We start from the raw sequence: 18,408 nt of genomic DNA, 5'->3' as shown, positions 1-18,408 counted from the left end.
TATAATAAAAATCACCTTTCACGGTTCAGCTTCCTGTTCCTTATTTTTATCCTTCCTTAGAACGAACTCATGTGTTTGTCCACAGCAACACCACCAATTTCTATATGACTATGTGTCTAAGTAAAACTTCTTGTCTCCTACTTACCCGGTTTATGGGTCTTGAGAATATTCTTATTGTTGATACCTATACTTATATGTGGTTTTTTATATAGAAATGCTATAAATAGGTATTAAAATCTATGACTCCATCTCTGCCCCAGAATCAGCTAAGATATATTATGATATTATAATATCCACCTCTACTAAATTCCAATCGTTTTCTTACGAACAGGTACATGCACATGCATTCTGGTAAAAATACAGCCTGTGCCTCATGCAAGACCTCAGAGACACAAATCACTAAACAATATTACTGTATCCCTCCAACAAAAATTGCTGCTTATAATTCTCTTTGGTTACCCAAGAATTTTCAGGTGACACAGTACTTTTTTTCCTTAAGGTTACCACTGGGGTCAAGCAAGACGTTACCTCACCTTGCTTAGTTATAAATTTGGAACTGAACTGTATTGAGCCCACTCATAATCAGAACCTAAAATTATTAGATTTGTATCTTTAGGAGTTTCACAATTACTATACCTATGGTGTTTGAAATACTTGGGTCACGTAGTTTAGGAAAAGAGAAGCACACATACACAATACTGGTTTTAAATTCTGTAGCATACACATGCTCTAAAAAATACTCACATGGTATCCAAGCTGTTCAAGCTGTTTGTACAATTGCAACACGTCTCTCTCATTTATTTGATTACAAAACTATTTCACCATTTGGGATACATTTAGTAACTTTCAGAACAGGCTTACAGCTTCTATTATCAAGTCCTGCCTCACGCTGCCATCTAGTGGTTCATAGAGTGACTGCAGGCAAAGCCTATTAAACTTCCAACCTACTCTTTCAGAAAAATAGCTTAAACACAGAAGCTTAAATAGTCCATATCAGAGTTCTATAACAACTGTTAGTAATATATATAAAACATAAATTATTTTATTTTACAAATGTTTCAAAGAAGTCATCCTACCAACTCCTTATCTAGGTCTTGTCATTTTACTCTTATTTTAATAATGTCAAGATTACTTTCATTTTATTCCTCCTTAGGTACTTTATTTTCTGGAACTATATATATATTTTTAAAGATTTTATTTATTTCTTCATGGGAGACAGAGAGAGAGAGCAGAGACATAGGCAGAGGGAGAAGCAGGCTCCCCGGAGGGAGCCTGATATGGGACTCAATCCCAGATCCTGGGATCAGGCCCTGAGCCAGAGGCAGACACGCTCAACCGCCAAGCCACCCAGGCATCCCTGGAACTATATTCTTTAAAAATTTTTAAAGACTCCTTGCTCATAAGAAACCAAAATCAATCATTTAGATTATATAGAAAAATAACAGTTCATTTTACAATAGTTTATTGTACACATAAGTACATTTTACATTTGTACAGTTTACTTCAATGGTGTAAGAACTCTATATTGCACTGAATCATTGTCCTTGTTATTTTATTTTTATTGAGGTAGAACTGATATAAAAGTTACATTAGTTTCAGTGCACAACATAATTCAATATTCATGTGTATTACAAAATGATCACTTACCACAATGTGGTAATAAGTCTATTAAGATCTGTCACATATATAGCTACAAAATTTTCTCTTTTTAAAGATTTATTTATTTTTAGAAAGAGACAGCAGAAAGAGGGACAGAAGGAGAGGGAGAAAATCTTAAGTAGACTCCCCACTAAGTGTGGAGCGTGACATGGGGGTCAATCTCACAACCCTGAGATCATGACCTGAGCTGAAACCAAGAGTCAAATGCTCAACTGATAGAGTAATTTTTTTTAATGCTTTATGAATTTATGTGTTATTCTTGCATAGCGGTCACGCCAATCTTTTCTGTATCATTCTGATTTTTATATATGTGCTGCCAAAGTGAGTACTGCAATATAATATTAACTTGTCATTACAGTAAACACATTACATCAACAAGAGTTGTTTGTATCTTATAACTGAAAGTTCGTACCTTTTGACCCCCTTCACCTATCTCTCCCACCCCCCTCAATCCCTGGTTCAGGCAACCACCAATCTATTCTCTCTATAACTTCAATTTTGTTCAGTTTGGTTTAAAATTTCACATTACTAGGGCACTTGGGTGGGTCAGTCAGTTAAGCGTCTGCCTTTGGCTCAGGTCAAGAAATCAGGGTCCTGGAATCAAGTTCTGCCAGGCTCCCTGCTCAGCAGAGAGTCTGCTTCTCCCTCTCCCTCTGCACCGTCCTCCCACCCCCAGTACTCTGTCTCTCTCTCAAAAAAATAAATAAAATCTTAAAAAATAATAAAATTTTACATTATTGAGGTCATCAGTATCTGTCTTTTTCTGACTTATCTCACTTAGCCTAACACCCTCAAATGTCCATCCATGTTGTCACAAATGGTAAGATTACTCTCTTTTTAAATGAATATTCCATTGTGTGTGTGTGTGTGTGTGTGTGTGTGTGTGTGTATATAATGAACTCCACAGTATAAAAGAACACAGAATCAGAGATGCTCAGGGGTTGAAGAGCTTCCACAGGGGCTCCATTCCTGCTACCTGCTCAGTGTGTGGATTTCCTAGACAACATCTCTACCCAGCGCTTTCCCAGCCGCTGCTTGAGTATCTTCTGTGTCTGAAACTCAGCATCTCCCAAGGGAATCACTTTGCCTTGAGACCGTGAGTGTTAGTGTTATTCCTTACCAAGTCCAGTAACTTCCTATAGCATCCTCCCATAACACCTTAATTCATCCTTGGCCATGCTGCATCCCCAATTTTTAACTCCACATTCATAAAGCAGCCCATTCAATAAGTGAAGACTGTTCTCCTGCCCTATCTTCACCTCTCCGGGATAGACACTGCCCACTCTCTCAGCCATTTCTCACTTGGCAAGTGTGCAACCTCACCCCTTCCTGACGCCAACCAGGAGCACCAGAGCCATACCTGTTGCCCTGTAATACTATGAGCATATTATTGTTAACTGCAGCCACATCATGATGGCATTTCATGGGCTTCCTGTGGCTTTTCCAAACATTTCTGCCAAAGCAACAATTATGCCATTCATTGCCAAAGTTGATTTTTGTAGACTAAAGAGAAAAACCTGTTCTTTCTTCAGTGTTTTTTTTAAAAAGATGTATTTATTAGAGAGAGCGCGCATGCGCACACATGAGAGATAGCAAGCACTAGCGAGCAGGGGGCATGGCAGAGGGAGAGGGAGCAGACTACCCGCTGAGTAGGGAGCTGCCAATGCAGGGCTCTAACCCAGGACCCCGGGATCACGACCTGAGCCAAAGGCAACCGACTGAGCCCCACAAGCGCCCTCTTCAGCGTTTTATATGTTGATTGTGAGCCCATGGCTCCCACTTGCTAAACCAGCTAGTGTCATAGCTATTGCTCTTTGAAGACACTACTAGCAGTCCCCCCAGAACTGTCTCTCCTTTATCTCTAGGGGTTTGATTGTTTCCCGGCCTCCGCTATGATTATATGAGACCACAGAATCAAATTCTTGACAAAAGTGTGTGAGCAGAAGTGACATTTATGACTTCCAAAGCATCTGATGAAAAATCAATCTCTCATCTTGGACTTGCCTCGGAATTCCTTCAAGCAGGCTGGAAACAAGGAGATCCACTGTGGATGATGACTGAGTCTTAACAACTCAATTCCTTAATGACTTCCTAGAACAGAGCTCAACTTCCTACCAGGGATGTTACAAAGAGAAACAGACATCTGTATTCTCAAATCACTGCAATCGGGGCTTGTTACAAGAGTTTAGCCTAAGGGTACTTGGGTGGCTTGGTCAGTTGAGATTCTGACTCTTGGTTTCAGTTCAGGTCATAATCTCGGGGTTGTAGGATTGAGCCCCTTAGAGGGTCCCATATTCTATGTGGGGTGTGCTTGAGATTCTCTCCCTTTCCTCTGCCTCTCTCCCTACTCATGCGAGCATGCTCGCTCTCTCTCTCTCAAATAAATAAATCCATCTATTTATCTATCTATCTTTAAAAGAAAAAAAAACTAAGGCAGGATGGCTCAGTCAGTTAAGCATCTGCCTTCAGCTCAGGTTATGATCCAGGGACCCTGGGATCGAGCCCTGCATCAGGCTCCCTACTCGGAGCCTGCTTCTCCCTCTCCCTCTACTGCTCCCTCGTTTGTGCTCTAATAATAAAATCTTAAAAAAAAAAAAAAAAAAAAAGAATACACATAAAACAAAACTAAGAACTTAGGTTCTACCACTACTAAAATACCTTCCCAGCTTTTGTAATTTGAAAATTTGATGAGCAGACATGCTATTATTTTTAAAGCAATCATTGATAAATATCAGTCAGAATGAGCAGGGAACAAAAACACTCTAAGAAGGTAAATGTAATTCTTCATTTTCATATTATTGTACTAATAGAGGCAAATGATTCTCAGGGCATAAGAAAAAAGCACTTGCAAGTGGAAGGCTCTGAAGTAAGCCAATTCTAGAACAGAGCTTGTTTCTGCCTACCCTATTTTACACCCTTCTGGATAAAAGGAAGATGTTGAGCACTAGAGGTACTCTTCAGATTAAATTACTGGGAAAGGCCCTCTAAAAACATCTGGATTTTACTTAGGAAAATCTACCCTAATATTTAAAAATGTAAAGCTTTTCAATTTCTCCTTATCATGAGACTATGATAAATGAGTGCTGGACCTAAAACTAAGCCAAAAGAATTTCTGTACATCACAGGGCACACTCAGAGTAAAAAGGCAACTTATGCAAATAAGAGGGAATATTTTGCAAATCATACATCTGATAAAGGATTATTTAGAAAATATAAAGAATTCCTACAACTCAGCAAAAAACAACCTGATGAAAAAATGGACAAAGGATGTCATGAATAGACATTTTTCTTTTTTTTTTTTTTGAAAATAGACATTTTTCCAGAGAAGACATATAAATGGCCAATGAGCACATGAAAAGATGTTCAATGTCACTAAACATCAGGGAGACAAAAATCAAAAATACAATGAGATTCCACCTCACACCCACTAGAATTGCTATTATCAAAGCAAAACCAGTAACAAGTGTTGGCAAGGACATGGAGAAATTTGCACCCTTGTGTAATGGCGTAACCATTACAGAAAACAGTGCGGTGGTTCCTCAAAAATGAAAAACAGGTTTACAACACAATCCAGCAATTCTACTTCTGGGAATACACCCAAAAGAATTTAAAGTAGGGTCCCGAAGAGACAGTTATATACTCATGTTCACAGCAGCATTAGTCCTAAGAGCCAAAAGGTGGAAGCAATCCAAGTGTCCATCAACAAAAGAATGGATAAACAATATGTGGCTTATTCATACAATTCAGACATGTGCTATAGTATGGATGAACCTTGAGGACATTATGCTCAGTGAAATAAGCCAGTAACAAAGGACAAATACTGTATGAATCCACTTAAATGAGGTATCTAGAAGGTAGAAAGGTGACTGCCAAGGGCTGAAGAGAGGGATGGGAGTTGTTGTTTTTAAGAGTACGGAGTTTCAGTTTGGAAGGAGGAAAGAAGTTCTAGAGATTGGCTGCTCAACAATGTGAATGTACTTAACACTACTGAACTATACACTTAAAAGTGGTCAAGATGGGGGCACCTGGCTGGCTCAGTCAGTTAAATGTTCTGACCTTCGGTTCAGGTCACGATCCTGGGGTCCTGGGTTCAAGCCCCGAGTTGGCCTCCCTGCTCAGTGGGGAGCCAGCTTCTCCCTCTCCTCCCTGCTCATGCGCTTTCTCTTGCTATCTCTCTGTCTCTCTAATAAAAAAAACAAAATCTTGTTTAAAAAATGGTTAAGACAGTAAATTTCATGTTATTTTCCCACAATTAAAACATTTTAAAAGCAGTATCAAATTTGTTCCAAGGCCACCTTTACGTTTAACTCTTAGTAGAATACCAGGCACAAATAACATTTAAAATAGAATTTTCTCAAGGCCCTAGCCCAGGGATACAAAGTCCTACAGAAGAAAATGGTTTCCTAAAAAAGATAACATGCAATGAAGGCAGACATGGTCTATAGCTGAAATGTTTATTAGAAGAATGAGGACATATCTATCACTGAGTACTACACAATACAGAAATACTTAAAAAGTTAACATTAAAATATCTTTATTATCTTCTACCAATTAAGAGCTTTTTAAATTTATTTCGAAAATAAATAAATTAAAATAAAAATAGAAATTTTATTCCAGTCTCAACAAGACTTCAAATCAGGTAAAGATGAAGAGCTCCCAAACCACCTACTTATCTGTAGGTGGCAGTAAAAGCACAGTGTTTTATGTCAATGCAGCCTTGAAATATCAATTTTCAGTGGCTGCATTAACTGTGCAGGTTCTCTTACTGTTACTAAATTCTATGAACTTCTGTAATACAATGTTTCTCCTGCCCTAATCCTTTCACCCCCAGCTGGTACTCCAACAACCCCAATTTTTTTTTTTTGGGGGGGGTCTCATTCCTTGGCTTGATAGGTCTTTGTGATCATATCTACCTATATCTACCTAGAAACATGAGGTATTCAATTCTGAGGACATGGCAGTCTTCTTTCTTACAGAAAAACACACAAACACCAGTCAAATCAATAGCCTATTTACTAAGGTTATTGATGTGAAGCATTCTGTTAGGTACTCGGAAGTCCCTGAAGATGGATGTGCCAGGTCGTTACCAAGACAGACACACAATGTACAGAATAACACAAAAGAAAAGTGTGCTGTCAAGGGAGGAACAGCAATACAACCATCAAGGACAGATATCCCAGGCACCTCTAACTCCCAGTTCTAAGAACTTCTGATTACTGTTAGGAGAATAAAGCCTATACTAGAAGCAGGATGAAGCAGCCCAAGGGTCTGCATCCCTCGGTCCAAACACACACCTCTGCAAGCTCCCTGCGACTCTCTGAAGGTGGTATCACCTACCTGCTTCCTTCCCCTGTCTGTTGAGATTCTTTTAGACCATGTGGCTGGCTGGTGGCAAGAGGCTGTATGAACAAAGGTCATACACTTCTCATCACGAATATCCATACAAGGGGCCCCTGGCCAGCTCAGCTGGTAGAGCATGTGACTCTTGATCTTGGGGTTGTGAGTTTGAGCCCCATACTGGGTATAGAGCCTAATTAAAATTAAAAAGAAGAAGAATATCCACAAGAAAAGTATAAGCAATAAGAAAATAGCAACTGACTCATCACTAGGGAGCACATTAATTTATAAGCATAAGAGGGAAAGTTCTGGCAAACAGCTCTTCTGAGTAACCCAGAAATCAGTGCAGTTTTATCACCAAGGAAACAAAAAGCCTGCATGATTTTGGGGTCTTCCTCTGCAGGCTGATTATAATGTCTCCTCGAGGTCCTCAGTCACCAAGAATGACAGCTCTCCCGGGAGAGGGTGGGAGACACAGTGACTGGACGGCAGCCTGCACCTGGTGCTTTCTCACAGCCACTCCTGCTGCCTACCGCATATAAGAGGGACGGTTACGGGAGAAAGGTGAAAGGAGGTAGGCAAATTAGCTGCAACCATCGAACAAGCTACTAGAAATGGCTGTGTAAAGAATGAGTAGAATCAAATCTGTTAAGAGCAAGTTGACTTAAAGATAAATGGAAAATGAGGTAAAAACACACAATGAAGACCACCACAACATGACACAGATGGAGGGCAGAGGCCAGAAACACACAGACCCCTCAGCGCTCTGGGTGCTCTGTTTCAGACGAGGCCCCAGACACCTACATACACATTCAAGGGTTTCTCCAAATGAGTCCTGGACACATTGAGGTTTTTTTCATGCAGTGATGTAAGGACACAGATCCCCAAGTCCTGGCCCATGTTTCTCATCTGCAGGCCTACAAAAATTCAGAGGGAGACAAAGATAAAATACCCACTGTAGCGGGAAGAGTTACTTAGAATTGTATGGTGCCAAGGGTGGGAAGTCTTTCCAGAAAGCCTTATCCAACTTCCCCTTTCTTCCAGTTGGGGAGAGTGATGATCAGCGAAATGAATTTTTTTTTTTAGGATAACTCAGCAAATTAACTAGTGGAAGAAGCAGAGCTCCCACACTACACTCCCAGTCTGAAAATTCCCAAGAAAAATTTAAATGTGCCGCGAAGCAAGAAAGGGGACATTTCAGGCAGGAGAGAGACGGAGAAAACTAGTATTCTGGTGTCTAAAACATATATTTTACATAAGCTCCAAGGAATTAGAGGACTCACAAGATGTCTAAAAAAGTTACAAATACAGCTTGCAAGAGGCAGAGACACTCAACCCAGTCCTTGCCAACTTAAAGCACAAGCTTTAAAACAAACAAACAAAACTCTTTTTGAATATAAAATGTAATACACATACCAAAAAGTGCAGCATGCCGGAAAATCCATTTGCTTTTTTTCCCCCTTCTCCATCCTGTTCTGTTCAAGAGGCTGAGGGTACAGACTGCACCCAAAGGCCCCAGCTTTCGCTGTGTTCGGCTGATGTGAGCCTCAGAGCAGACCGAAGTGGAGAGAAACCCGAGGCTGGGGGATTTATTCCCCTGGTTCCCTCAGGCTCACTGTCCCTCAACAGGAAGTCACTACCAGTCTCCAGGCAGGTTCCCTTCCTTCCAGGTTCTAGTAACCTCTCCAGCCCTAGATTTCTTCCTGCCTAAGCGGGGACAGACACCACAAGGCAACAGTCCGGCCAGTTTCCCCTTTCCCCACAAGGTTCCAGTCTTGTGTCATGAGATCCTTACAAATAAACCCTCCTTGATTTATCTTAAAATCTGTTTTTTACAGACACCCTTACAGATACAAGGACAAACCATAAATATACAGCTTAATGAATTATCACAAAATAAACACTGGAGTTACTAGCACTTAGATCAATGAACAGAACTTGCCAGTATCCTGGAAGTTCTCCCGGTATGCCTTCCTTATTATATGCACCCACAGCTCTCCAGAGAGTTTCAACACCTAAGCATGAATCCCTAAACATTATATTTCAATTTGGTCTACTTTTTGAAATTCACATAAATGAAATCATAAAACAGAAATTCCTTCATGTCTGGCTTTTTTCACAAAACATAATATACACAGATTCACCTATATTGTTGCACGTGCCTGCTATAGGATTCATTTTGATCATGAGAAGCATTCACCTGTACTCTACACAAGTGATATTTATCCATTCTACAGCTGAACATTTGGGTTGTTTCTAGAGCTACTGGAAATAATGCTACTATAGACATCCTTACCTATGTTTCCTGATGCCCAAGACCATGCATTTCTACCTAGGAGGGGAATTGGATTCATAGGGTAGATGTATCTTCATTTTACTACTTAACAACCATTTTCCAAACTAAAACACCTGCCAGCAATACACAAGAGTTTGTAGTTGCTGGAATATACTATTTCCCTTAACTGTAAGACCAGAGTCTGTAGAAAGCCACCAGATACCACACAGTTCTACTCAATCAGCTATCCTCAGGACTCTGATTGGACTTCTGGTCAGCTAGTGGAATGTTACACTGCTCACTCTTGGCCTGGGGTCTTGCAAGATTTCAGTGGGTTCAGGACTAATTTTACTGTCATGTAGCAGCCTTCTCCTAAGGTCCTCTAAGTGAGAGAATCTTAGTATCTTTAAAGAGCTCTACTTTCATTGCTGATTTACATCTATTTTAACTAGAATTATATATAGATCACTTTGGTCATCTAGGGTCAATTTGTTTGCTATGAGTTAAGTAACTGCCTGATTATATGTTTGTAAAATTTTCCAACTGTACAAAAATTGCCAAGGAAAAGGAATTTGAGGATTGCTAAATTTATAATTTAGGAAATCAAGTGAAAAGGAGGTTCCAATTAACTGACTGTAGATTTATAGCTATAAGCTGTGGACATTTTTTCTTAAAAACAGATTTAGACAAATAGTACTACCTCAATCTTCTTTACCCAGAAAACACTATTCAATTAAGCTCCCTCATTAAAAGCAAAAACAAAACCACATACACAAAAACAGAACAGGTCGTTTAGATACAAGTTTGACAGAGACAGACAGTAGAGTAACAAAGATTCCACGACCTCAAAGTGGGGGACCGTTAGGGCCAAACTGTAAGATTCTCCTTCTAGTTCAGAGCATCCTCACTTCCCTCACAACCCTCTTCTTGGGAGACAGGTGGGCTGTTGACCCACCACTCCAGCCTTCATTGCTTATGGCCACCCACGCTGGGAAAAATGAACATCAAGTACAGTGATCCCCTTCCCAAAACGTTGGGGTAAGGAATGAGAATGAGGGGCGCCTGGGGGCTCAGTCGGTGAAGTGTCTACCGGCAGTTCAGGTCTTGATCTGAAGGTCCTGGGATCAAGGCCCACATCAGGCTCCCTGCTCAGTGGGGTGTCTGCTTCTCCCTCTCCCTCTGCCCCTCCCTGCTCATGCTCACTCTCTCTCATTCACTTTCTCTCTCAAATAAATAAATAAAATCTTTTAAAAAAGGATTAGAACAAAAACCCCGACTTACACATGCAATGGTAAAGAGAAATATGTTTAGAACAGGAAACATAATTCTATTTGTGGTGTAAACAAATCTCTAATGCAGAGCACATTTTATAATTGGGATTTAATGTATAAATCTATTAACTACATCCTTCCTAATAATTATGAAATTGTCCTAACTAAACTATATTCACTCAAAAACTGGGCTCAAGTGCTAAAATAAAAATTCATTGAGTTCTTTTAATATTCTAAACCAGAATTCAAAAATGGAATGAAAACAGATTACTTCACAAAATGAAACCCCTTGGATATCTGTAATCCCTTTTTTGCAAGGTGAAAAATTTCTCTTTTACTCATATTCCAAAATAACTGAGGAAAGTACATCTGCATGAACAGTCCCAGAATGACGTAAGTTTTTCTACTTGAATAAAAAATTTATTAGGCTCAAGTATTAAAGAAGCAAACTAGACACTTAAGAGTTTACTTCTCAATCCATTGTTTACTTGTTGCCAAAAGGTTTGGGGGAATTGTTCCCACTCTAATTCTTTTTTACAACCAACATACAGGTATTGTGGAGGACCAGCAACACAAAGAACAGTGCAAAGTGTCACAGGTCATGGAGAGGAGAGAAGGGTCACTGCCAGAGTTTGAGTCTCCACATCTGTCTGCTGATTGGCAGGTCCCCTCCCCTAAGAGGGTCAAAGCATCCCTGATGCCATCACCCCACTCAGTAATCCACCCATGACTCCCTTGCCCCTCTACTTCTTCAGTCACAGTCCACCAATATTTATTAAATGCTTGCTATACACACACACACACACACACACACACACACACACACACACACCCCACATGCCAACCCCAAGAAACTATGGTTTTTATTTGAGGACAGAAAGAGCACAGGCCCTCAAACTGTCTTAAGTTCAAAAAACAAATAGTTAAGTTCATGTACCTTTTAAAAGTTGACAAATCATGCATAACCAAAAATAAAGAAAAGTAAAATTTTAAGACAAGCAAATGAGATTTTTTTTTTTTTAAGAAAAGAGAAAGTTTAATGCAACAGGGCAGACAATGATTAGGTTTGCTCACTTCCCTTTCCATTGGTTTCACTTCCCTTTCTAGGTTAGAATACTCCAAACATGTAAATTATTCCACTAAAGAATTCCAGTCCTTTCTTAGCAATTTGCAGAGATGTTTATATAAAAGGAATTATTTCTAGACTTCCATGCAACAGAAAAGGGTTAGGATGCATTGGAGATTAAAAAATAGGGATCCCTGGGTGGCGCAGCGGTTTGGCGCCTGCCTTTGGCCCGGGGCGCGATCCTGGAGACCCGGGATCGAATCCCATATCAGGCTCCCGATGCATGGAGCCTGCTTCTCCCTCTGCCTGTGTCTCTGCCTCTCTCTCTCTCTCTCTCTCTCTGTGACTATCATAAGTAAATAAATAAAAAAATTTAAAAAAAAAAAATAAAAAAAAAAAATAAAGCAGGGGCAGCTCAAGTCATGATCTCAGGGTCCTTAGACTGGCCCTATGTCCAGCAGAGAGTTGGCTGGAGATTCTCTCTCTTTCCCCTTCTGTCCCTCCCTCACAATCCCCTCTCTCTTAAAACAACAACAAAAAAGACAAACCAAAGTGGATAAATGCAAATGCAACGCAGAAGCAAATAACAGAGGACCCCAATTTTAACCACTTAGAAATATGTTAACAATAAAAGTGGGCATTTTATGACTTCAGGAACTTTGTAGTGCAGGGTTAACTCTGTTTAGGTTAGTACTAAGTGCCAGACACTATGTTCAGCATTTGGGATTTTTCTGGTTTAGAGGCCTCATAATCCTATCACATGAGTATTATTTCTATCTTAACCGTATAGAAACTAAGTAGGAACAGAGATTCAGAGGGGTTAAGTAACTAGACAAAGTCCCACAACTTAGAAAGTGAAGAAACTACTATGAACCCCATTCTAGTCAACATCGAATCGCATTCTCTTTCAATAGGTGATGCAGACTTTAAGCATCAAAGTAAACAAACTGAACACATTTTCCTCTTTTTGTTTGATTCTCTTTAAGTACATGCCATCACTTCAAGGGGAGTTTATGCTAATCATGACCTCATAAACAAATCACTTGTGAGAGAAACCACATCCAGGGCAAAGTCAGAAGTTAAAAAAGCCTTATTTCAGAGAGTACTTCCTGAAAGAGACAAAGCAGCAATTGCAGCCAAACGAGTACCAACTCCTGTGCCAAGTTTTACATTTGAAACAACTTTGTAAAGGAAAAGAAGAGCCTGAAACAAAAGAAATACTGCAACTTCTTAAATATACCATTTCTAGAAAGAGCTATTTTAACACAAGATATCTCTTTTAGATAACTGGGTATGACGAAAAATGCTCTTCTCTAACACAGCCTTTTGATGGACAGGAGGTAAGTAGCATTTAGTTAATTTCATCACATATTATCCACTAGGTAATGCTTACACTACAGAGGTATAAACTTCTAGTTATAAAATAAGTAAGTCATGGGGATGGAAAGTACAGTATGGGAAACATAATCAATAATATTGTAATAACTTTGTATGGTGACAAAAAAAAGTAGTGCTAAGTTACAAAATCATTTAATAATATGTTGCTGACACTATGCTGGCAAAGGACCTTGAAATGGGTTATGCTGTCATCTTCCTGCACTATTAATGTGATTTTTTAAATTTATTTTCAACATTGTTTTACGTTAATAGTAAATAATTTTTTCAACTTAAAAAATGCTGATATGATAAATCATAAGTATATTTAGGAGTCTTTGTCACTTGGTTTCAATTACACTGTTCCACAAAATGTATTAAATGCTTTAAAAAAAAAAGACTATGGGGCACCTAGGTGGCTCAGGGTCAAAATCACTGACTATTTTTGGCTAAGGTCATGATCTCAGGCTCTTGAGATCAAGCCCCACATCAGGCTCTGTGCTCAGTGCATAGTCTGCTGGAGAAAAATTCTCTCTCTCCCTCTGCCCTTTCCCCTCACCATACTCTCTCAAATAAATAAAGCTTTATTTTAAAAAAGACTATAGATAATCACTGAATCTAAAGTTTTTAAAACAGTGACTTGAAAAAATAAAATAAAATGCTGACTTGAAAACAATCACTTTCTAATATTTATCCAAAAATGTATCTGTGTGTACAGAGCAGAGCACAACCAATCTGGTAATGCCTTTAAAACATGCATTACACATATTTTTTTCAACCTTAAGCAAATGAATACAAGTGTTGGTGACATAAAAGCAGCTTGAGCCCAATGGAGGTTAAAAAATTTACTCATAAAGGGTTTGTAACTATGAAATTTACATGACAAAATTCAGGGATGAGGATGGGGGAAGGGAGTCCAAACACAGTATCAAAAGATAAAAAAGAGGGACGCCTGGGTGGCTCAGCAGTTTAGCGTCTGCCTTCAGCCCAGGGTGTGATCCTGGAGACCCGGGATCGAGTTCCGCGTCGGGCTCCCTGCATGGAGCCTGCTTCTCCCTCTGCCTGTGTCTCTGCCTCTCTCTCTTTCTGTGTCTCTCATGAATAAATAAATAAATTCTCTAAAAAAAAGAGAGAGAGAGAGAGAAAAGATACAAAATTTCATTTATATTACAATTACTACTATTTAAAAATTCAATGAAAATTTAAAAATAGTAAAGAGTCCAAAATTATTCTCCTCGATATGATACTGGAGATTTTTCTATATAATACTTTTCTCATTTGATAGAAATTAAAATTCTAGTCACATCAATATTTGGATATTTTAATAATATAAGTATAGGCTACTAATACATAGACTTCTATTCCAAAATCATATCTAACCTAGATACTTGGCAAACTAGCTATAGTCAAGAAGGAAGGAAAAAAGGGAGAAGTGTAAAAACAAACTCATATCTTGTGTTTGTCCACAGCAACTGCTCAAATTCTATTTATTTATTTATTTAGCTCAAATTCATTTTATATTCTCAACAGCCCCTGATGCCACTAACCAGAATGCTAATCACCCCCACAGTTCTCACCAAAGACAGACTCAGGGTTGAATTAGAGACAGCCCACTCTGCAAAGTGACATTTCTGAAGGAAACTTTTCTTGCACCTCTAAGTCAAGTCTAAGATACCACAAGATTCCATCTCTTCATAAGCACCTTTACTCTTAAAATCATTGTTGTTGACGTTGCATCATGGGTGATGGAAGTTTTACTCTGGTGAGGGGTCGATGATATTTATAATCACAACTGAACTTTCTATTAGAAGTGAACATTTTTTTTTGGTGATGGGAATTTGTTTTTGCATGCATCTAAAGTTACTGAATGACTTCTAATTAAGAACTACTTTTTCTTTAATATTCCTTTTTAAAATTTAATTTGCCAAATAATACTTGTGTCTTTATGTAGTTAGAGTAAGGGCATAAGAGTTACTATACTAGCAATGTCCTCTTCTCAATGTTGTTTCCTGGCACATCAGTGACGTCCATTTCTGGGACACTGGTAAATACCATCGGGAAGACAGCATTAAGCCCTTCCAACTAACTTTGAGTGAAAAACTAGCTCATCTATTCTTCTAAGAGTCAGGTTCTTGATCTGTAGACCATGGCAGAACACGCTGTTTCTAGAACTATGATAATTGAGAAAGAACATAATACTATGAGGAAGTGTTTCCATTTCAAAAAAAAAAATAGGCTTAATAACTAACCAAGCAAATATTCATTGACAAACTAGAGTAGCTGCTGCAGGTCCTTCCTTCACTCATCCATCAATTCAGCAAACATTTACTTAATGAGGACTCCTATGGACTCAAGCAGCAGTGGAAATATAGCAGCCAAAAGGAAAAGTTCCTGCTCTCAAATGAGAATTAATGTGAATCAACCAGTTGTGTGGTTCCTTTATTAGTTTTCTAATCCACATTTTATACATTAAAACTATATTTAATGAGTAAAAGTTCATCTTTTGGACATTACTAACCTGGATTACAAAACATTTAAACAGAATAAAGATGATAAAAAGTAGCAAACTATTTTGTAAGATTCAAAATTCAGAATGACCTTCTCCCAATTAGTCCCAATCCAAGAACATTTAGTATAAGAATAACTGCTACCCGGGATCCCTAGGTGGCGCAGCGGTTTGGCGCCTGCCTTCGGCCTAGGGCGCGATCCTGGAGACCCGGGATCGAATCCCACATCGGGCTCCCAGTGCATGGAGTCTGCTTCTCCCTCTGCCTGTGTCTCTGCCTCTCTCTCTCTCTCTGTGACTATCATAAATAAATAAAAATTAAAAAAAAAAAAAAAAAAAAGAATAACTGCTACCCAATTACACACTACAGGAAAAAGTCATTTAAAAAAGGAGGGGGGGATCCCCTGGTGGCTCGGTGGTTTGGCACCTGCCTTTGGCCCAGGGCATGACCCTGGAGTCCTGGGATCAAGTCCCATGTCGGGCTTCCTGGATGGAGCCTGTTTCTCCCTCTGCCAGTGTCTCTGCCTCTCTCTCTGGGTCTTTCATGAATAAATAAATAAAATCTTTAAAAAAAAAAAAAAAAAAGGTTATTCCCTAGGGGAAAAGGGAGGCGAGCAGAGAGAAAAAATAAATCTGCCAGTGCTTTATAACACACAGACTATTTTAATGGGTCAGTGCACATGAGTAATAGTATCTAGGAAGTGGATTTCTTAATAAATACTAAGACACATATATTGACTGTACAACATAAAATACTCTTAAAATTAAAATCCACTGACACAGCAAGTCAAGTAGGACAGTGTTAAGCATTTATTTTTCAAAAAGGTTTTATTTCTATTATTCTTAACTATTTTACAGTTTCTAAGTGTCATTCCCCCAACAATCTATAAGATGACCACTCCTCACAATCAAGCTCAACCTGGCCCTTCCAACAATTCACATCCAGAAGAATACAAGATCGCAGCCCTTGTCTTCTACAGCTGTATCTTCATAATTGGATTATTTGTTAATGCCACTGCCTTATGGGTTTTTAGTTGTACTACCAAGAAGAGAACCACTGTAACCATCTATATGATGAATGTGGCACTATTGGACTTAATATTTATAATGAGCTTACCCTTTCGGATGTTTTATTATGCAAAAGGTGAATGGCCATTTGGAGAGTACTTCTGCCAGATTCTTGGGGCTCTCACAGTGTTTTATCCAAGTATTGCTCTATGGCTTCTTGCTTTTATTAGTGCCGACAGATACATGGCCATTGTGCAGCCAAAATATGCCAAAGAACTTAAAAACACAGGCAAAGCCATGCTAGCATGTGTGGGAGTCTGGATAATGACCCTGACAACCACCATCCCACTCCTACTGCTCTATGAAGACCCAGATAAAGCCTCCACACCCCCCACCTGCCTGAAGATTTCTGACATTACCCACTTAAAAGCTATTAACATGCTGAACTTCACTCGACTGATATTTTTTTTCTTGATTCCCCTGTTCATCATGATTGGGTGCTACTTAATCATCATTCATAGTCTCCTTCACGGGAAGACATCTAAGCTGAAACCAAAAGTCAAGGAGAAGTCTATAAGGATCATCATCACACTCATGGTACAGGTGCTCGTCTGCTTTATGCCTTTCCATATCTGTTTTGCTTTCCTGATGCTGGAAGGGGATGAGAACAGTTACAATCCCTGGGGAGCCTTTACCACCTTCCTCATGAATCTCAGCACCTGTCTGGATGTGATTCTCTACTACATTGTTTCAAAACAATTTCAGGCTCGAGTCATTAGTGTCATGCTCTACAGAAATTACCTTCGGAGTGTGCGCAGAAAAAGCTTCCGATCAGGTAGTTTACGGTCACTAAGCAATGTAAACAGTGAAATGCTTTGAATGATAAGCAGGTTTCTGTTTTTAATTTCTTTATATTCACTTTACTAACTATCCTAAGGTCACTGGATATTCTGTATGATATTACCAAGCCCCTTCTCTCCTGAAAAAAAAAAAAAAAAAAAAGAAACTTAAGAAACACTTTTGTGGGGATCCTACTATGTGGCAACATAATTAAATATTCTAAGTTTCTAATGAATTCATTATTTTTATTTTCTTTTTTTTATTTTTTATTTTTTTATTTTTTTTATTTTTATTTTCAAAACTTGTATAAAACATATTCGTGAGTTACTGAGAAAAATATCCAATTTATATCTCAAAATCAAGCTTTATCTAAATACACAGTTGACAACTTTTTGGATTTAATTCTATGTGCAAGTGAATCATGATGTCAATCAGGTCAGTAGGCCAAAAAAAAAAAAAATCCACTTACTGTTCAAAATAAATTAAATTATTAAATTATAATTTGATTTAAACCAAAACCAAAGTTCCCTCTGGTTTAGTTTACATTCGGGATTGATGGTCTAAATCTTACAATATTTTGTGTTCTAAATATCAAAGATTCCTACACAAACAATTATATTCAACCCATCACTGTTACTTGCCGCAAACCAAAATTAGCAGGAACAATCACCAGAAGGGACCTGCAAAGGCAATCACCATCAGCCCTCCCCTACTCTGAATTCATTTTATTTTGGAAACAGACTGGAGTCATTGAATAACGCTTACAGAGAGCCTACTATGTACCAGAGTCTACTTACAACCAATGCAAGAGACCTAATCTGAGACCCTATTTCTGCCCAACAACCCAAGTCCATTCCTATGACATGAAGTTTCTGCTGTAGGGTAAAATACTTTTCTCCAATATAAACAGTTTGCTCTTCTTATTGATTAAACATCATATTACAAGAGGATGATTTTTTTCCCCAGGCTGTATATCACAGTATAATAGCACCAGTCAGGGACCCTGGATTCTCACCCTAGCCTTGCCATTTAATTTCCCCTAATAAAATAACAAACCAAGTAACTTCCCCAT

At 38.8% G+C, this 18,408-nt stretch overlaps 2 protein-coding genes and 1 non-coding gene across 5 annotated transcripts in view; 1 reads left to right on the top strand and 2 right to left on the bottom strand.

Moving 5' to 3' along the window:
- Positions 1–18,408, bottom strand: part of UBAC2 (UBA domain containing 2) — a 178,834-nt gene that overhangs the window by 119,931 nt on the left and 40,495 nt on the right. The window lies entirely within an intron of this gene.
- Positions 1,882–1,988, bottom strand: LOC112656178 (U6 spliceosomal RNA). Its single transcript, XR_003134170.1, has one exon. It is a non-coding gene; the product is annotated as a U6 spliceosomal RNA (small nuclear RNA).
- Positions 10,144–17,571, top strand: GPR18 (G protein-coupled receptor 18). Of its 2 annotated transcripts, none has more exons than XM_049099201.1 (3): positions 10,144–10,309; positions 12,892–12,948; positions 16,347–17,571. In XM_049099201.1, exon 3 carries the CDS (start codon positions 16,380–16,382, stop codon positions 17,373–17,375), a length of 996 nt encoding a protein of 331 aa, XP_048955158.1. In that variant the 5' UTR covers positions 10,144–10,309; positions 12,892–12,948; positions 16,347–16,379; the 3' UTR covers positions 17,376–17,571. The 2 variants fall into 2 exon arrangements, with proteins under 2 accessions (XP_048955158.1, XP_025297162.1); XM_025441377.3 differs by having other exon boundaries at positions 10,145–10,309; positions 12,595–12,948.

This window comes from Canis lupus, chromosome 22 (assembly GCF_003254725.2).
Source record: "Canis lupus dingo isolate Sandy chromosome 22, ASM325472v2, whole genome shotgun sequence".
In the NCBI taxonomy this organism is placed as follows: Eukaryota; Metazoa; Chordata; class Mammalia; order Carnivora; family Canidae; genus Canis; species Canis lupus.
The sequence above is the reverse complement of the archived record's forward strand: the minus strand, read 5'-3'. Positions and strand labels throughout refer to the sequence as shown.